Below are 15,579 nucleotides of genomic sequence, written 5' to 3'. Positions count from 1 at the left end.
TAGGCATGCCAGGGAAAAACCCCTCCAAGGGGAAAACCCAAAAACTGTTCTATTCTTATATAATCTGCTTCAACTGAGACAACAAAGACCCGAACCCTAGACCAAGTCCTCCTCCAAGTACCAAGTCAACCCTTCCAATATCACAGCTTAATCCTACATCAACTAGCTTCTAGTTGCAACTTCAATCACAACTTCGACCTAGCAACTTCGACCTGTAACTTCGTTCTGCAGTTTCAACCTGCAACTTTGGTCTTGTAGTTGTTGCAAAAACCCTATTTTTTGCTTCTTCAAGAGATCCTTCTTAGAACAAGATAGCTTCTCCCAAGGTCAATGAAGTCAAGACAAAATATTTATTCTTCCAACAACTTGATACTGCACCTCATTCTCCTGCAACTCGGAGTTGAAGTTTCAACCTTCTTTTTAGTTGTAGTAACCCTAGAACTGCTCATGTGTGAGAGACATAGAGCCCAAAGACAAGATTTCTTTGCCTTCTAACTTCACTCCACCTTCCTTGCTTCTTCTAGCTATAGATCGAACCTTTTCAAGAGAGATCGAACTTGATGATGAGTGAGTGATAAATGAGGTTGAACTGCTTCTTTATATAGCCTTTCCAAGGGGTCAAATTCCCTCCTTTAGGTCGACTTGAAGCTTCCAGCATCGACTTGTTCTTTGGAGGTTTCCAGGACGTTCTAGACTTAATAAATTCTTTTACAAGATATATTTTGCATGGAAGGGTCTTATAAACATAATGTTGACTTCTTTGACTCATGACAATAAATCCCATGACTTGACAAACCCTAAGCACAAAGAAAATGATTTTACCTAGAAGACCATCAATAAAGAGCATGAAACCAATGATTTACAATAATAATCTTTTTCTTCTTTTCTTTTGTTTGTTACATAAGATACATATTGAAATGAGTACAACAACAATTATGAAGACTGAAACTAGTTACATTTCCAATACTCCCTCTTAACTAGGGAGGTATTCATAATTGTACCATCAATACAACATCATTCTCAAACTGAAGAGTTGTCATAAGAAGAGTTAGATTGATAAGCCAATTGTAAGCATCAACAATATAATAAGCGCTGTCATTGAAGCCTAAATGGTCAAGCTCAACTTCATTTGAGAGCATTATGCTGGGAGGCTTTATGTGTGATAGCGCACTACCTCTACACGACACATACCCCATCCATATGTTTACAAGGTATGTCCTTTTAGGACTGTTCTTATCTTGGATTTCCATTTTTGAATCCTCAAAGAATATCGGTCCTCTTCGACCACTCTTATCTTGGATACTTGTCCCATCCTCAAAGAGTGTTGGTCCCTTTCCTTTCTTGGACGCTTTATCCTCAAGGAAACCACATATGCTTATCCAATCCTTCACCATTCTTTCTTTGTGATCTTCACTTAGACTTACGATTGTTAGTCCTGGTCAACTGCTTGACACATGAAGAAGAGAATGCACATGTGATGTCCAACATCACTCCCTCTCACCTAGAGAGGATATCCCTATTCTCCTTTTGATTAGAGAATAGATCCTTGCTCCCTTTTAAGGAGACTCCTTTGCTCCCTCTCAAAACCAAAGGAGATTCCAGACTTCTCTTTTATTTGAGAAGTCAACACCATGAGCCTTATAGCTCGTCTTTATAAGAGTATCAACTACTTGTTCTTCATAGCTACAAGGTTTCCTCTTTTCTTCGCATCGAGCTTGCTTGTTTCTGAGGTATCATGGAGCCATCTTCACTCTTCAATCTTGTGACAGGATCCAGGTCATCTCTTGCTCAACACTCTCATCTTGTCATCATAGATGAAGGCATTATATTGAGCCTTCCCAAACTTCAAGCTGATCATAACTTCTTCATGAAAGTGATCTTCCCTTGATGACCTTCAGCTTATCTTTTCGCATTGCTACGTTACAATCCCAATGTGTATATATCTTGACTTCATAATTGCCATGTATCCTTTATTGATCTTGCCTCAACATTCTTCATATATTTTGCAATATCCTTCCAAGTAGCAAAATAATATGTTAACCAGATAACCAACAACAATTAAAATTTGACCTTCCTCACTATGATGAGTTTCTCATCTAAGCATCAACATCCTCATGGTCCGTCTCCACTCAAATCTTCATGCATTAGAGTGCCCAAGGATCGAACGTGATTACCAAGTTAGCATTTTTCTTCTGGAGATTATACTGGAGATTATTCTACATAATCCAGAGAAAGTCTTAATTCTTTTATTTATCCTTGAGTAAGTCACGTTCTTCCCTTTTAAGCATCACACGATCATACAAAGCAAGTTACAAGATTATGCAAATATGAATCTTTATCCAAGAGTCACTTTCAATATATATTCCTATGCTTCTTATTCCATCATCTAGCTATATATCTCACAATGAGCTTGCAACTTGACCCATTGCATTCCTTCATCCCTTCAAAAGTATTATTTTCATATTATATGAAATGTATACTAACCTTGTCATCATGCTTCTTGCAAGAACCTTCCAAAATGATGGTCCTTACATGATCATGATGATCCACCTTAGCGAGATAACTACCTCTAACATAATGTTAGATAATGCCTAGATGAACAATATGCAAAATGGTCTATCTATCTATTCTTTAAAGTCTACATGAAAGCAACTTAACCAAGTATATTCCAAGTATGCTACTATCACATGCTTCTCTCTATGATGCTATTACAAAATCAAGATTCTTTTGAAGTAAACAACAATGCATACTATCCTAAAGGAAATACCAACTTTTGCAAAGAACAAACAAGATGCCTTTAATAGCAAAGATCTTTCACATCTTCTTTCTTTGGCTTTTTGTAAAGAACCTGACAAACAAGATGGCTTCTTTAATAACAAGATCTTTCACATCTTCTTTCTTTGGCTTCTTCTCAGGTTCTCCCATTTCCTTAGCGATGTGAGCCTCTCTTCTTTCCTTTCTTTTGTTGTTCTGTTGGTTTTGACAATCCCTCTTGAAGTATCCATACTCATTGCACTTGAAGCATTGAACCTTGGACATGTTGAAAATCAAGGGCAGTTATGTATAGTAGGATTCTTCTAGACTTGATAACAACTCGTGAAGAACTTTTACAATTTATCTTAGCTTGATCTTCTTCTTATTATTAGTGTGTGTGTTAACTTCATCAAACTGCTATTAAAACATAAGAAACAAGAACACCAAATGTTGGCTCTCTACCAGGGCCAAAACCTCTTTCTCTTAGAGAGGAAAACCCTTTTGTAAGTTTCTCTTATTGAAGCTTCTTATTGATCAATGCCAAACCCTAGACCCTTGACTAGAATGACCTCCAAGCACAAGTCAAGCCCTTCCTCCGTTCTGCACTTTGTTCCCTGGCACTTAGTCTTCCTTCTTCCGACACTTTGTCCTCCTCCTTCGTTCTTTGATTGGAGATAGACCTTGCTTATGTGAGCTCTAGATGAGATGCTTCTCTTCTATACTTAGTGATATCCTTCATTCATGGAGACACCTTCCTTCTTTTGACCAAACGAGATCCTTCTAGAGGTGTAGTTGGGGACTTGGTGTGACTGCACAACAACCCTAGTTTCTCGCACGTGTGGGTGATTTCCTTGAGTATTAGGCTCCTTTAACCTTCACTTGAGAGATCCTTTTCTTCGCTATAGTAGGAGGCCTAATAGGCCTAAGTTACTAGCCCAAATGATGAGAGATATGCTACTGCTGTTATGACTGCAGTGAGGCTTCCTTTTCTCGCACGTGTGACTGTTTTCCACCCTAGAAACAATCCTTTTGACTTTGGTATAGACTTCTCCTTCTTTGCTATACTAGAGGCTCCTTAAACTTGTCTTTTCTTCACCTTTTCTTGGCTCCTTGTCTTCGCTGATTTCAAAGATGCTTGCTTTTCGTTATGAGGGAGTGGACAACCTCTATATATAGAGGACTGTCCCTCCTTTAGGCCGACTTGAAGTTTCTTCATCATTTTTGCTACTAGGAGGATGTCGTTGCATGGATAGGACTTTGACTTTGCTTGGAGAGATATTCGTCGACTCTTATACAAATATATACATGGTGTAACATGCCCTTAAGGTCTTCAACATTTTCTTTTGACTCTTTGACTCACCTATAGCACTTTAACATGTGCTAGACCTATTTCAATGGGCAAGAAACTCATTGATAAATAAAAAAATAATGTTTCTGTTCTTGAATAAATACAAATATCAAAAGTACATTTATGAAGACCTAACCTAGTTACACTTTCTTCAACAAGACATATCTCTCTTTTTGGAATTCCCAAATTCCCTTCTTCTGCTTCTTGACTCGGGCTATAAAGGCTTGGGACTATTCATTTGATCCATTGTCATCCTTTGCCTTGATCCTAGTTTCTTCCAATATGCATTGAGCCCACAACTCATCAAAAGGAGTTAAGTCTTTCTTAGAGTAGATGCTTTTTGCAAAGTTGCTCCATTCTGGTGGCAATGCATTCAATACACAGATGGTCATTTCCGAATAAAAAATTGTCTCTCCAAGCCCTTGCAAGTGATCTATTAATTGAGATCTTCATTAGAAAGGATGCCATGGCCTCATCCTTTGATTTCTTCATTCTATATAGCTTATTCCTCAAAGACCTCTTTTGTCCTGATGTACTTACGTAGTACAAATTCACTAGCTTATCATACATAGCCTTGGAAGTTTTTAAATTTGCAACAAATGAAACAAGAGGATCCTTAATGGATTCAACGATGATCCTTTGTGGCCATACTTCTCCTTTCTTGTACTTTGCTAGTTCTTGAGTCTTGCCTTTGCTAGGTTTAGTAATTCCATTACTTTGTGTTCTGTAAGTGGCAGGTCAATCATTTTCTTCCATGCTAGGCAATTTGATGAACCAACGAGCTTGTTGCTTTCCTTGCAGAAAGAACCCATTTGACCTCTAGATTCAGACATAGAGTAACAATATGATACTTACTTGAAGATCAAGAGTCTTCCCTTTTCTGATGACGTCTCCGACTATTTTGAGGCTTTCAAAGGGAAAATAAGTAAACGTTAGTCAAATAGTCCCAAACAGAAGTCAAACTCAATCAACAGAAAACTCTCTCTCCCCTTCGCACGTGTGAGCTCGGACCTTGCAATTTCAGACTTATACGAACCAATTAGATCAAGAGAGAGAAGATGTGATGTGTGATGATGTCCTTTAAGTGATGTGATATAATGTGTATTTATATGTGGTTGATGAGGTGGCTTTTCCTTGCCAGGCCGACTTGTATTTTTGTGCACATGTGGGTTTCACATAAAAAATAATATTTTTCTTTGACCAAATTAAATTCTTCCAAGGGCTAGTAGGGGCTTCTCTAGATGAGGAAGGCTTCGCAATGGAGGGAATTTCTCCCTGAGCTGCCAAATTTTAACACTGAAGAGGGTGGAATCCTTGTCGAATTTTTGAATGGAACCTTTTTTCTCACCAAGAGATACAATCATGTTAAAGTCTCATCCAATGATGCAAGGCTCTAATTGGCAGAGTCTGTGAAGTAAAGCAAGATTACTCAAGAAAAGGCCTTTATCATCAAATAGATGCAGCCAATAGACCAGTGTTGTGAAAAGCGCGATTAAATCGCGATTTAATGAAAAAATCGCGATTTTTTCAGCTTGCCGATCAAATCGCGATTTTTATACGAAAAAATCGCCTACTTTTTTTTGCCGATTTTTACTGAAAAATCGCGCTTTTTTCAAAAAATCGCGATTTTTTCGAAAAAAGCGCGATTTTTAACGAAAAAATCGTGGGGGCTCAGAACAGCATAGTTTTATAACTTTTTTTGGGTTTTTTCATGCAATATTTTTTGAAAGAAACAAATAATTTTTGAGTGGGGTAGCTTAATGATCAAGTCTAGGCCCTAGTATGGATATGCTATTCATGGTAATGTTAAATTCTTAAAGTAAAAGTGACATTCTCCTTAATCTTCATTTTCATCCTTTTACTTAAATTTTTAACATTACCATGAAATGACTCAGGATGTTTGAGAGTGGTTCCAGCCTCATTGGATTTCATATGGAGAAAGTAGAATTTTAGATTTCATTTAAAATCCAGCAGACTTATCAGTTTTTCAGGATTTCAGGATTGGGAGATTGTAATGTTTCCAGGTGACACCACCTGCCCGGGCTACCCCTGCCACCAGTAGAGGATGTGGTCTACCTCCTATAGCTCCTACTTCTAGTTCTTCAACGTCTAGAGCACATCAGACTCCATTGCCGTTTCCACCTGCACGGGCACCAGCATCTACATCTAGAGGGAAAGGGAAAGCTGTGGCATTTTCTCGCAAAAGGGGCAGAGGAAATCAATAGGATTAGACTTTCATTTTATTGTATATGACATTATGACATGATGAGATACATTATCATATTTTTTGTTGATATTTTGAGGCTGAGTTAGGACTCAGGAGTCAGGACTTACTATTCAGGACATGATTCAATGTTATGTGTGATTTTAGCGCTAGAAATGATATTAAACATCTTATATATTAGTTTTTTTATCATATTTATGTGTCAATGTATTTATTTTATGTTGTAGATGGTTTAGATATTAAAAAAATTGAAAAAAAATGAAAAAAAATGAATATTTTTGTACCAAACGATTTTTCCCGCTTTTTTCCGATTTTTTCCCGATTTTTCCGATTTTTTCCGATTCGTTCCCCGCGCCGATTTAATCCCGATCGCGCTTTTCACAACATTGCAATAGACAACCATTAAGGCTTAGGAATCCCTTGAGCCAATGGGTTGCATTTTGCTTGCATGGATATTGGGCATGGCGATCCAATCTTTTATATCTACTTCTCTTGGGTTCCATATTATAGAAAGGTCCCTAGCCATTCTAGTTGCGTCTAGGGATTGAACTTGGATCCCTTTCTAGATTATTTGAGAAAGGGCATCCATTTTTTCGTTGGTACATTTTGTCTCCTGCAAAATCACAATGCTAGGCTTCTCTTTTTTAATGCAAACCTTAAGGAGCCATCGCTTACCCACTTTTTATTAATGTGAATTACAAAATAGAATTACTTTTCAAAAATATCTCATAGTATTTCTCGCACATAGAGTTCAGGTGGAATTGTCCACCAATCATCAACGTTCCATTTCGGACGAATACATCTTTGATTAGTCATTCTTCATTGAATTCTGAACAGTCATAGTATGATGGTTTAATCATTCTTCACAATGCATTCACTCCTTGATTCACATTACCGACACTTCATTGGTTTTTACTCTTGTTTTTTAATAACGCACCATAGTTCATTTACGGAAATATCCATGAAAAGGACAGCAAGTTCAAATGGATATAGGATGATCTTTTTATAATTGAATAATGAATGAATGAGATGTTTTATACATTGCCTAGTGATGGCATACTTGTATGCATTGTCTAGTCATGAAGTTACATGGTGTGTCTCCTTAGTCATGTTATGTCTCCTCAGTTTGTTACTATTATTGTACTTTATATTCATTATTTAGTCTCTTCCATCAAGATGCTTTGATCTCAAAGCATTTTATGGAAAAAGCTAAATCTATTTTTTGGCTTGCGATGTCTTATATATTTATGTTGTCTTTGGTTAGTTTGTTGAATAATACAACAACTATTATTAATTAGGATGATGATATGTCATCCTGTATTTTGTGTCCTGTTTTCAGAACATTCCCATTTTGATACCTTTGGTGATTTGATTAATAACATTTTAATATGAACTTTATTTTATTTTTCTTTTTGTATTAGTTTTCTTTTCCATAGTTCAGATTTTGACATGTAATGGCTCTTCTAGTTCTAATTGGTTGGTCATAGTTTTTATTTTTATTTTTATCAATCAATGCTTCCTTGTTAAGTTGCTCTAGCTTTTCCTGTTGCGACATCTACTATGGTTACTGGACAACAGATCCAATTTCTCATTAGACACCCTCAGAACAATTTCACCTGGAGGCTTTACATTTTTAAAGTTTGAATGACCTTATGAATGAGCTTTAAATGATTGAATGACCTTAGGAACTTTACTAGATGTCTCCCTAAATTACATGAAATAACTCTGTAAGATTGTTCACAACATCGTATTATTTCAGGAGTCATGGTAGGTTGCTTAAATTGATGACGACGGTCAGGTATTTTGATTTCCTGTGGCCGTGTTGTGTTGCTTAAAGCTGTATTTAATCTAAGCTTTTCGTTTTTTCCAAATTGATTTATATGCTTTGGAAGATGTCTTAAATTTTATTCATTTTCTTGAGGTACTGAACCTGATGTAACTTTTTCATCCCATTTACTAGTTTGTTATCATGTATAGAACATTTAAACAGCTTTGCTTCCCTCTTGAATAGGGCAATTCCTTTTGTCGTAGAGTTCCCTTAGTTTTATCTTTCTCTTCTAGAATATGTCCCATCCATGTTTTCCATTTTCTTTGTGCTTAAACAGTTTAAAATTTTTGAACGCATTGCAACATCTTTTGAAACCTGTGTATTTTTTCATGCTTCTCTGAAAATCTCACAAGAGGCAAACATTTACTCTAAATGGTTAATGCCATTGTCAAGTGTTGTTATGGAAATTAATGATTATGTTAGGGACCAAGTGCATAGGCTGGCTGACAGTAAATCCATCTCTTGTTTTTTTTGGGTAGTTTCTGATATATTTATTCATGCTCATTACATCAAAAATAATTAATCGTTGAAGGTATTCTTAAGTACTGTAATATTCTTAGTGATCTTGATGATGCAGTGTCAATTTAAGATCATATCCCTGTGGTATATTCCTGATGAGCTTCTTTTGTTTGATATAGCGCTTTTATGAACCAGGAAGTGAGGCTCAGATTGCTGCAGATGCTACTTTAAAGCCATCAATGGACATCTTTTCCTTGGGGTAAGGCTTTAATAAATTTTAGCGCACACGTGCATAACTGGGTAATGATTTGGGTGCTTAAGCATCATTTACTTGTATTTATTTCTAAAAGTTGGCTTCAAAGCTATGTATATCTGAGTGTTGACTTCAAAGCTATGCTTGATAATGGAAAGGTATCCCAATCAAGAATAATGAGATGCCTTGCAGTCTACATGCTGTTGTTTATATGAGTTCTTGATCTTTGATGTTCTGTAGTAAAGATTATTTTTTATATTCTTTCCAAAGCTAATCTTGTTGAAAAGTTAGTAGTGCCCATTTATTTCTATTTGGCATGTGATACTTGAAAACTCAACATTACATAAACTTTATTATTTGTTGTGATCTTATTGTAAAAGTTCACTTTTATACTGTTGCTCGTTTTTACATTGGTTGTAGGTCTCATGGGTGTACTAGGCAGTTTCAAGGATAAGTCCCTCAGCAATGTTTAATTGAATACCCTTTTATATTGTTGCTTGTTTTTACATTGGTTGTAGGTCTTATGGGTGTACTAGGCAGTTTCAAGGATAAGTCCCTCAGCAATGTTTAATTGAATACTACAGTAACACATTTTTAGATTTTCAGCCTCTATACCGTTATTCTTCTTTTTTGACTTGCAGAATTCCTATATAGTCTTTGTTTGTTATAGCGTAACAATGGAGTTTCAGTTGAACACGATCAAGTAGACCTTTATTTAGTGTAACAATGGGTCCACTTGAAATTTTTATGTTTCAGTTGAATGCAATCAGGTAGACCTTTACTTAGATCATTTATACACATATTTTGGCGAAGGAAAATAATCCTTTCTCGGTTCTCTCGATGTTCATCTTTTTGTAAAACCCCTAAGTGTTGCCGATTTCCTCAAGGACCTTGTGATGCTAGAAAGGGAGGGGAAGATTTGGTAGCCTCACCCATATTGGCATTGTTGAGACCACCGTAGTTGTGGCATCAAAATTTGGGAACCAAGGGGCAATGAAGAGGCCCTCATTTCCCCAAAACTAGGGCTCTTCTTTTAGTATTCTCTCCAAATCCTCCTGAGTGTCGAACTGAACAATGAAGAAGCATTTTGAACATAGGTATATGTCATAGTTGGTGGTCCAAGTTGTGAACGCCCATTGATATAGAGCCTCAAATATGGGCCAAAAACCATTGAATCTGCAAATCACTGCCCTATATTGAAGAACAAAAAATCGTTGATTTACCTATGTTAGATTTACCTCCATGGCAAACACTTGTTGCTGTTGTTCCACTATGTAAGGTCCAGGATTGAATTGTGGCATGTTCGATGGGTTATGGCCTTTGCCCCACATTCTTGTAGGAGGTTGAGCCAACTGTGTTCTTAGATCATAAGGTATCCCCACACAGCCTCAACAGCAAAGTGATGGTAGGGTTTCGAGCAATGTCATAATCCTTCAACTAGGCAGTGTTCTGCAACTGACTAACTTTGTAAAGAAGACACTGCTCGACTATAGGAACTCCTAGTTGGTTCTCAGTATGTTGGTTTGGATTTGCCCCAAAGACCAATTTAGAAACCCAGATTTAGATTGTGTTATCGCTTAGGGACTTGAGAAAAATATGAAAGCCTACCCTTTGAAGCAAATCTTCAAGACCTCCAATCGAGCCAAGCATAAATAGAGCATAAGACTTTTTAGCTTTTTCTGTTTTGATATGAATTAATCGAGGCTGAAAGGGAGGGCGCTAGAGATAATCATAGGATGAAAGACCAGATGTATATTCCTAAGATAGTAAGATGTGACAGAAAGAAAGCTGAACCTAGAAAGGGCCAACCAAACCCACGCATGGGGACAAAGAAAATAGGAATAACAGGGGTAAACATCCTTGTTCTGGTGACGCGAAGCAATCCCTTTGAATGAATTGTGCTGCTTGACTCTCATTAGTAGACTTCTCATGCCAGATCCATACGAAAGACCCATTGTCGTTCATGTCCATGGGAGAGAGGAGGGGGATGCCATTAGATTCTCCTGTTGAAACAATATTCTCTGAAAACATTAAGTTTGCTCATGATTTCTTCTCTTTGCCATTTGATCTCTCTCTCAAATTTTTCTTGAGCTCTATTACCATGTTAAATTTTTAATACCAACCCAGATTTTTTTTCTCTCATCAATTATTTATTCCCAAAAATTTATTTTATTACCCAAATAATTTTTGAATTGCTAAAAGATAAAATCACTAGTATTTTTAACTTATAGAAATTGATTTGGAAAAGTAAAAACATTGAGAGATAAATCACATCACAACAACAAATGTACACCCATAACAATTCTCCTTCATTCAAAGAAAATACATAGAAAAATGTAATGACTAGAACTTGTAACTCGGCCCCATTGGAATAATTTTGCCCAAGGAATTTCAACCCTTTGAAAATTAACCCTTGAAGAAATTTGGCCTGGAGAATTTGGCTCTAACAAATAGAGTTCGTACTTAACAAATATTTAGAATGTCTTGAATATGTAATTATCCATTATAGGACAAGTAATATTTATATATGAGAACGTTGAATGTACAATTGATATGATATAATATGATATGTTGTGGTTACAAATGAGGGCCCTACTTATATACTAGGCAAGGTGCCTCTTCACGAATAGTCATGTCCTTTAGGACATGTCTCTTCAATATGCTAATTATTTATTAATTATTAATTATATATTATGTTCATAACATTGCCTTCCCCTTTAGAAGAGCTTTATCTTGAAAGCTTATTGATGAAAAGGCTTGATATATTTTTCTATCTTCATAATGTCTTTTCGTCTTTCTCAATTCTCGAACTGTCATCTTCTATGATACAAGATGGTATGAACTTCTGAGTGTGGTACAAAACTGTAGCACTGTGCAATGATCTAACCATCCTAAATCAATTTTCTGTGGAACATTGCGGTTATTAGATACTTGGGATTAACTGCTATCATAAGACTAAATTGTGCTAACATCCACATTCTTTGGAATGATACAAGACGATATGAACTTCTGAGTGTGGTACAAAACTGTTGCACTGTGCAATGATTTAACCATGCTAAATCAATTTTCTGCGGAACATTGCGGTTATTAGATACTTGGGATTAACTGCTATCATAAGACTAAATTGTGCTAACATCGACAGTCTTTGGAATATAAGTCAGTTATTTTTGCCCTGAGTGGCTTGGGTACATTGACAGGTTTATGTACCCGCTCTTGTGATTAGGATATCAATAAGGTGTCTTTGTAGTGTTTTGTTGATTTGTTTTGAAAGCTTTATTTTCATCATACATTGATTTTGCATTGTTAATTGTTGAACTTTTGTTAATAAGTACGCTCGAAATTTCTATTGTTTGTACTCCAACATTTGAATATGTTCTTACATCTTCTTGAGTTGTGATACTCACTGGTTTGATATTCGTTTCTTTTTCCTCAACTTGCATTTTTACATCTAAATATTTCAATGCTTCGCTCTCGATATGTTGTTGTACTTTGTTTTCCAACGACTTCTTATCCTTCTTAAGCTTCTTAATCTATATAAGTAATTTTTCATTGTTCTCCTTATGTTGTGATCGAATAGAGAATTGCAATATACATGTATAATCCCCAATGTTTAATTGTGAATTATGTTGTTGTTTTGAGTCCCAATGTTCTAATTTTTTTTATTATATTTGACTCAGGAATCACCAATTGGTTTGCAAATTTAGGTTTTATATAATTTTTATTTTTGGCGGGAGATATAGAAATAGTAACATCTTTTCCTACAAGAGTCCCCTTAATTCTGAATTTTTTGAAAATCTTCCTTTCTTTTTCATTATAGATTCCATTCCTTTCTTGTCAATGATTGACTCCATTTTGCGTTTATCGATAATTTCGTCAAACGACATTTTGACTATGAAGCTTATGTATCCTTCGTAACGAGTGAGTATACAAAGTATAAAAGGCCCACTTCCTCAATATGCCTTTAGACTAGTTCTCTTATATATATATGGACCCAACCTTTAATGTCCTCAAATAACTCTCTATTATAACCCTTTATATATATATATTCTTTTATAAAAATATATTTTTAAGAGGCCTTCCACTTATATAACCTTTCACTTTATTAGTCGCCTTTATACAGTTGATGTTAATTCCTTTTATAAGTTTTACTTCTTTAGGTACTTTTTTCTTAAAAAAACATCTGACGTCTCCTCTACTTGATTGATTCCCAAACATCTCCAAATTGAAAGAGATATACATCTCAATACTACTACATGATAGAAATATTGAAATCTCTCTAGATCTCAAAATAGATAATACATCGATATACATTTGAATCGCCATATGTACTTTACCCTTCTATTTTAGTTGATCCTTTTATATAGCTATTGTTGATGATCCCATTTCTTATAGTGCTGAATCAATGATGAGTTTCATGGATAATCATGTTGATCAATGATTTCTAGTTTTGATGTCTAGTTTTGCTACTACTACTACTGAGGTTGCAGAGGAGTTTGATGAGTCATTAGACTCTGAGCCAGATGATGTTTATGTAGCTCATGGTGATGATCCCATGTCTACTAGATGATTGATGTTATATGGTTTAATCCATGTGTTTATGCTATTTATAACTAAATCATCATTCTGCATGCTTTTGTTGAGATATATGCATCAAAATATATAAAAGTATATATTATATAAAATTCACTCCAGTTTGCTCCTGAAGCAGAAGCTTCTAAAAATTGTTGCTCCCCGCTTCTGCTCTGGCTTCCAAGCAGCCTTGTTCTGACCTATTATTCAACAATTGTTATTTTTATTTAGTTGTATAACTGTCCTATACTATAGAATCTGTGTTTAAATATTTAATGTTATTTTTAATTTTAATTTCTTTTGCCATCCCCATTCACCCGTCCCCTGAAAACATCACACGCTTTTATTGTGCAAAGGGAATTTTTCACATATTTCCTTTTAGTAGTTCAATCAATCAGTGAAGTGTAGACTGGTTTCATCTGTCTATTCTATGTCAAGTATATTGTCCAGACAAATCCCTATTAAGCTGCGTATATCAAATTGTTAACTTGTCTGAGGTGTGTATATTAAATTTTTGGATAAATGGGTTTATAGGGCTGCTCAAGGTTGATTCTGTATAACGGCTTATCAGTGCATGTGAGTTATTCTATTTTGGATTCAGCTGTGTTATTGCAGAACTTTTTCTTGAGGGGCAGTCACTGTTTGAATTATCCCAGCTGCTTGCTTACCGCAGAGGACAGTATGACCCAGGGCCATACCTAGAGAAGGTTTATTCTTTATTTTTTTATTTGATAACTTCATGTCTGAAGTAATATGTTTGAATGTCAAGTGAAGCCTTCCTTGACTTGCCAGATAAAGATCATTTCCTTGACATTCACATTTTTCAGGAACTGATTGCAGATATCAGATGATGGGATCCGCAGTATGGTTCGTCATATGATTCAATTGGATCCAGAGGCACGCCTGTCTTGTGAAAGTTACTTGCAAAATTATGGAACCATTATATTTCCAAGCTATTTTGCCCCACTTTTCCATAGCTTTTTTTCTTGCCTAGTGCCTCTGGATACTGATTCTAGGGTAAGTCATCTTCAGTAAGATACTTGGTTTCCAATTTTTTTCCGCATGAAGAGTATTCTGAACTTCGCTTTTGCTTATTTTGCAGGTTGCAATGACAGTCAATGCTTATCCTGAGATCCTGAAGCAACTGACATCAATTTCATCAGATGCAGGGAAAAAAGCAAAAAATAAAGCATTGAATCCTGAAGCCAATGAGATAGCTATTCCATCCAGTACTAATCTAAGTTCTAGATTCTCAGAGAATTTTAAAGGCTCACTAAACAGGGATAGACACTCTCGAAAGGCCAATGCTGGTCAGTCATATCCTGAGTTGACTACTGATATTAGTGCTCTCCAGAGAGATGTAGAGCAACAGAAATCTAGACAGGGTATAAAGAATGTAAGTGACAGAGTTCCAATGTCTAACCCTGGAAATTTTGTTATCAGGAAAACTGAAAATAATCTGAGGAGAACAAGTCTTGAGAAGGAAAATACCTCTGATTCTCTGCAAATAAATGCGGAGATAACTTTGGCAGATGATGTTGTCACAGGGCCACATACCACAAACTGTGAAGGGATGGTATTGATTGCTTCCTTGCTATGTTCATGCCTTAGAAGTGTTACGCTTACACAGTCAAGGAGGGGTGCTATACTGTTATTGCGAAACTGTTCATATTATATTGATGATGAGGCCCGGTTGCAACATGTTCTTCCTTATGTTGTCGCTATGCTTTCTGATCCAGCTGCTATTGTGCGGTGTGCTGCATTGGAAACTATCTGTGATGTATTATCATTAGTCCAGGGGTTCCCCCCTAGTGATGCAAAGATATTTCCAGAGTATATTCTTCCTATGCTCTCAATGTTACCAGATGACCCTGAGGAGAGTGTCCGCATTTGTTATGCCGAGAACATATATAAGATTGCTGCAGCTGCTTCTCGTTTTCTAATAAGGTCACAGTTGCTGAATGAAATGACCATTTTAGATCGATCAAATGTTTCTAATAAGGCCAACAAAGTTCCATTTGGTCCATCTCAAGTTCCGGGGTCACAAACTCCTGGGTATCAACAGAATAGTAACGGCAATGCAGAACTTGCACAGTTACGGCAGACAATAGCTCAGGTTATACAAGATTTGGTGATGGGACCAA

General features: G+C 36.1%; 1 protein-coding gene across 1 annotated transcript in view; it reads left to right on the top strand.

Moving 5' to 3' along the window:
* LOC149252564 (serine/threonine-protein kinase VPS15-like) overlaps positions 1-15,579 on the top strand; it is a 133,294-nt gene that overhangs the window by 73,001 nt on the left and 44,714 nt on the right. The window contains 4 exon segments of the mRNA XM_089459744.1: positions 8,793-8,872; positions 14,037-14,142; positions 14,276-14,452; positions 14,538-15,578. Of these exon segments, the coding sequence (XP_089315870.1) occupies positions 8,793-8,872; positions 14,037-14,142; positions 14,276-14,452; positions 14,538-15,578 (1,404 nt within the window).

The sequence above is a fragment of the Pinus tabuliformis genome, chromosome 7, assembly GCF_031772625.1.
Source record: "Pinus tabuliformis cultivar Carrire ecotype Pingquan chromosome 7, CPIR1, whole genome shotgun sequence".
NCBI lineage: Eukaryota > Viridiplantae > Streptophyta > Pinopsida > Pinales > Pinaceae > Pinus > Pinus tabuliformis.
Note: the sequence above shows the minus strand (reverse complement) of the source record. Positions and strands in the feature narration are given on the sequence as shown.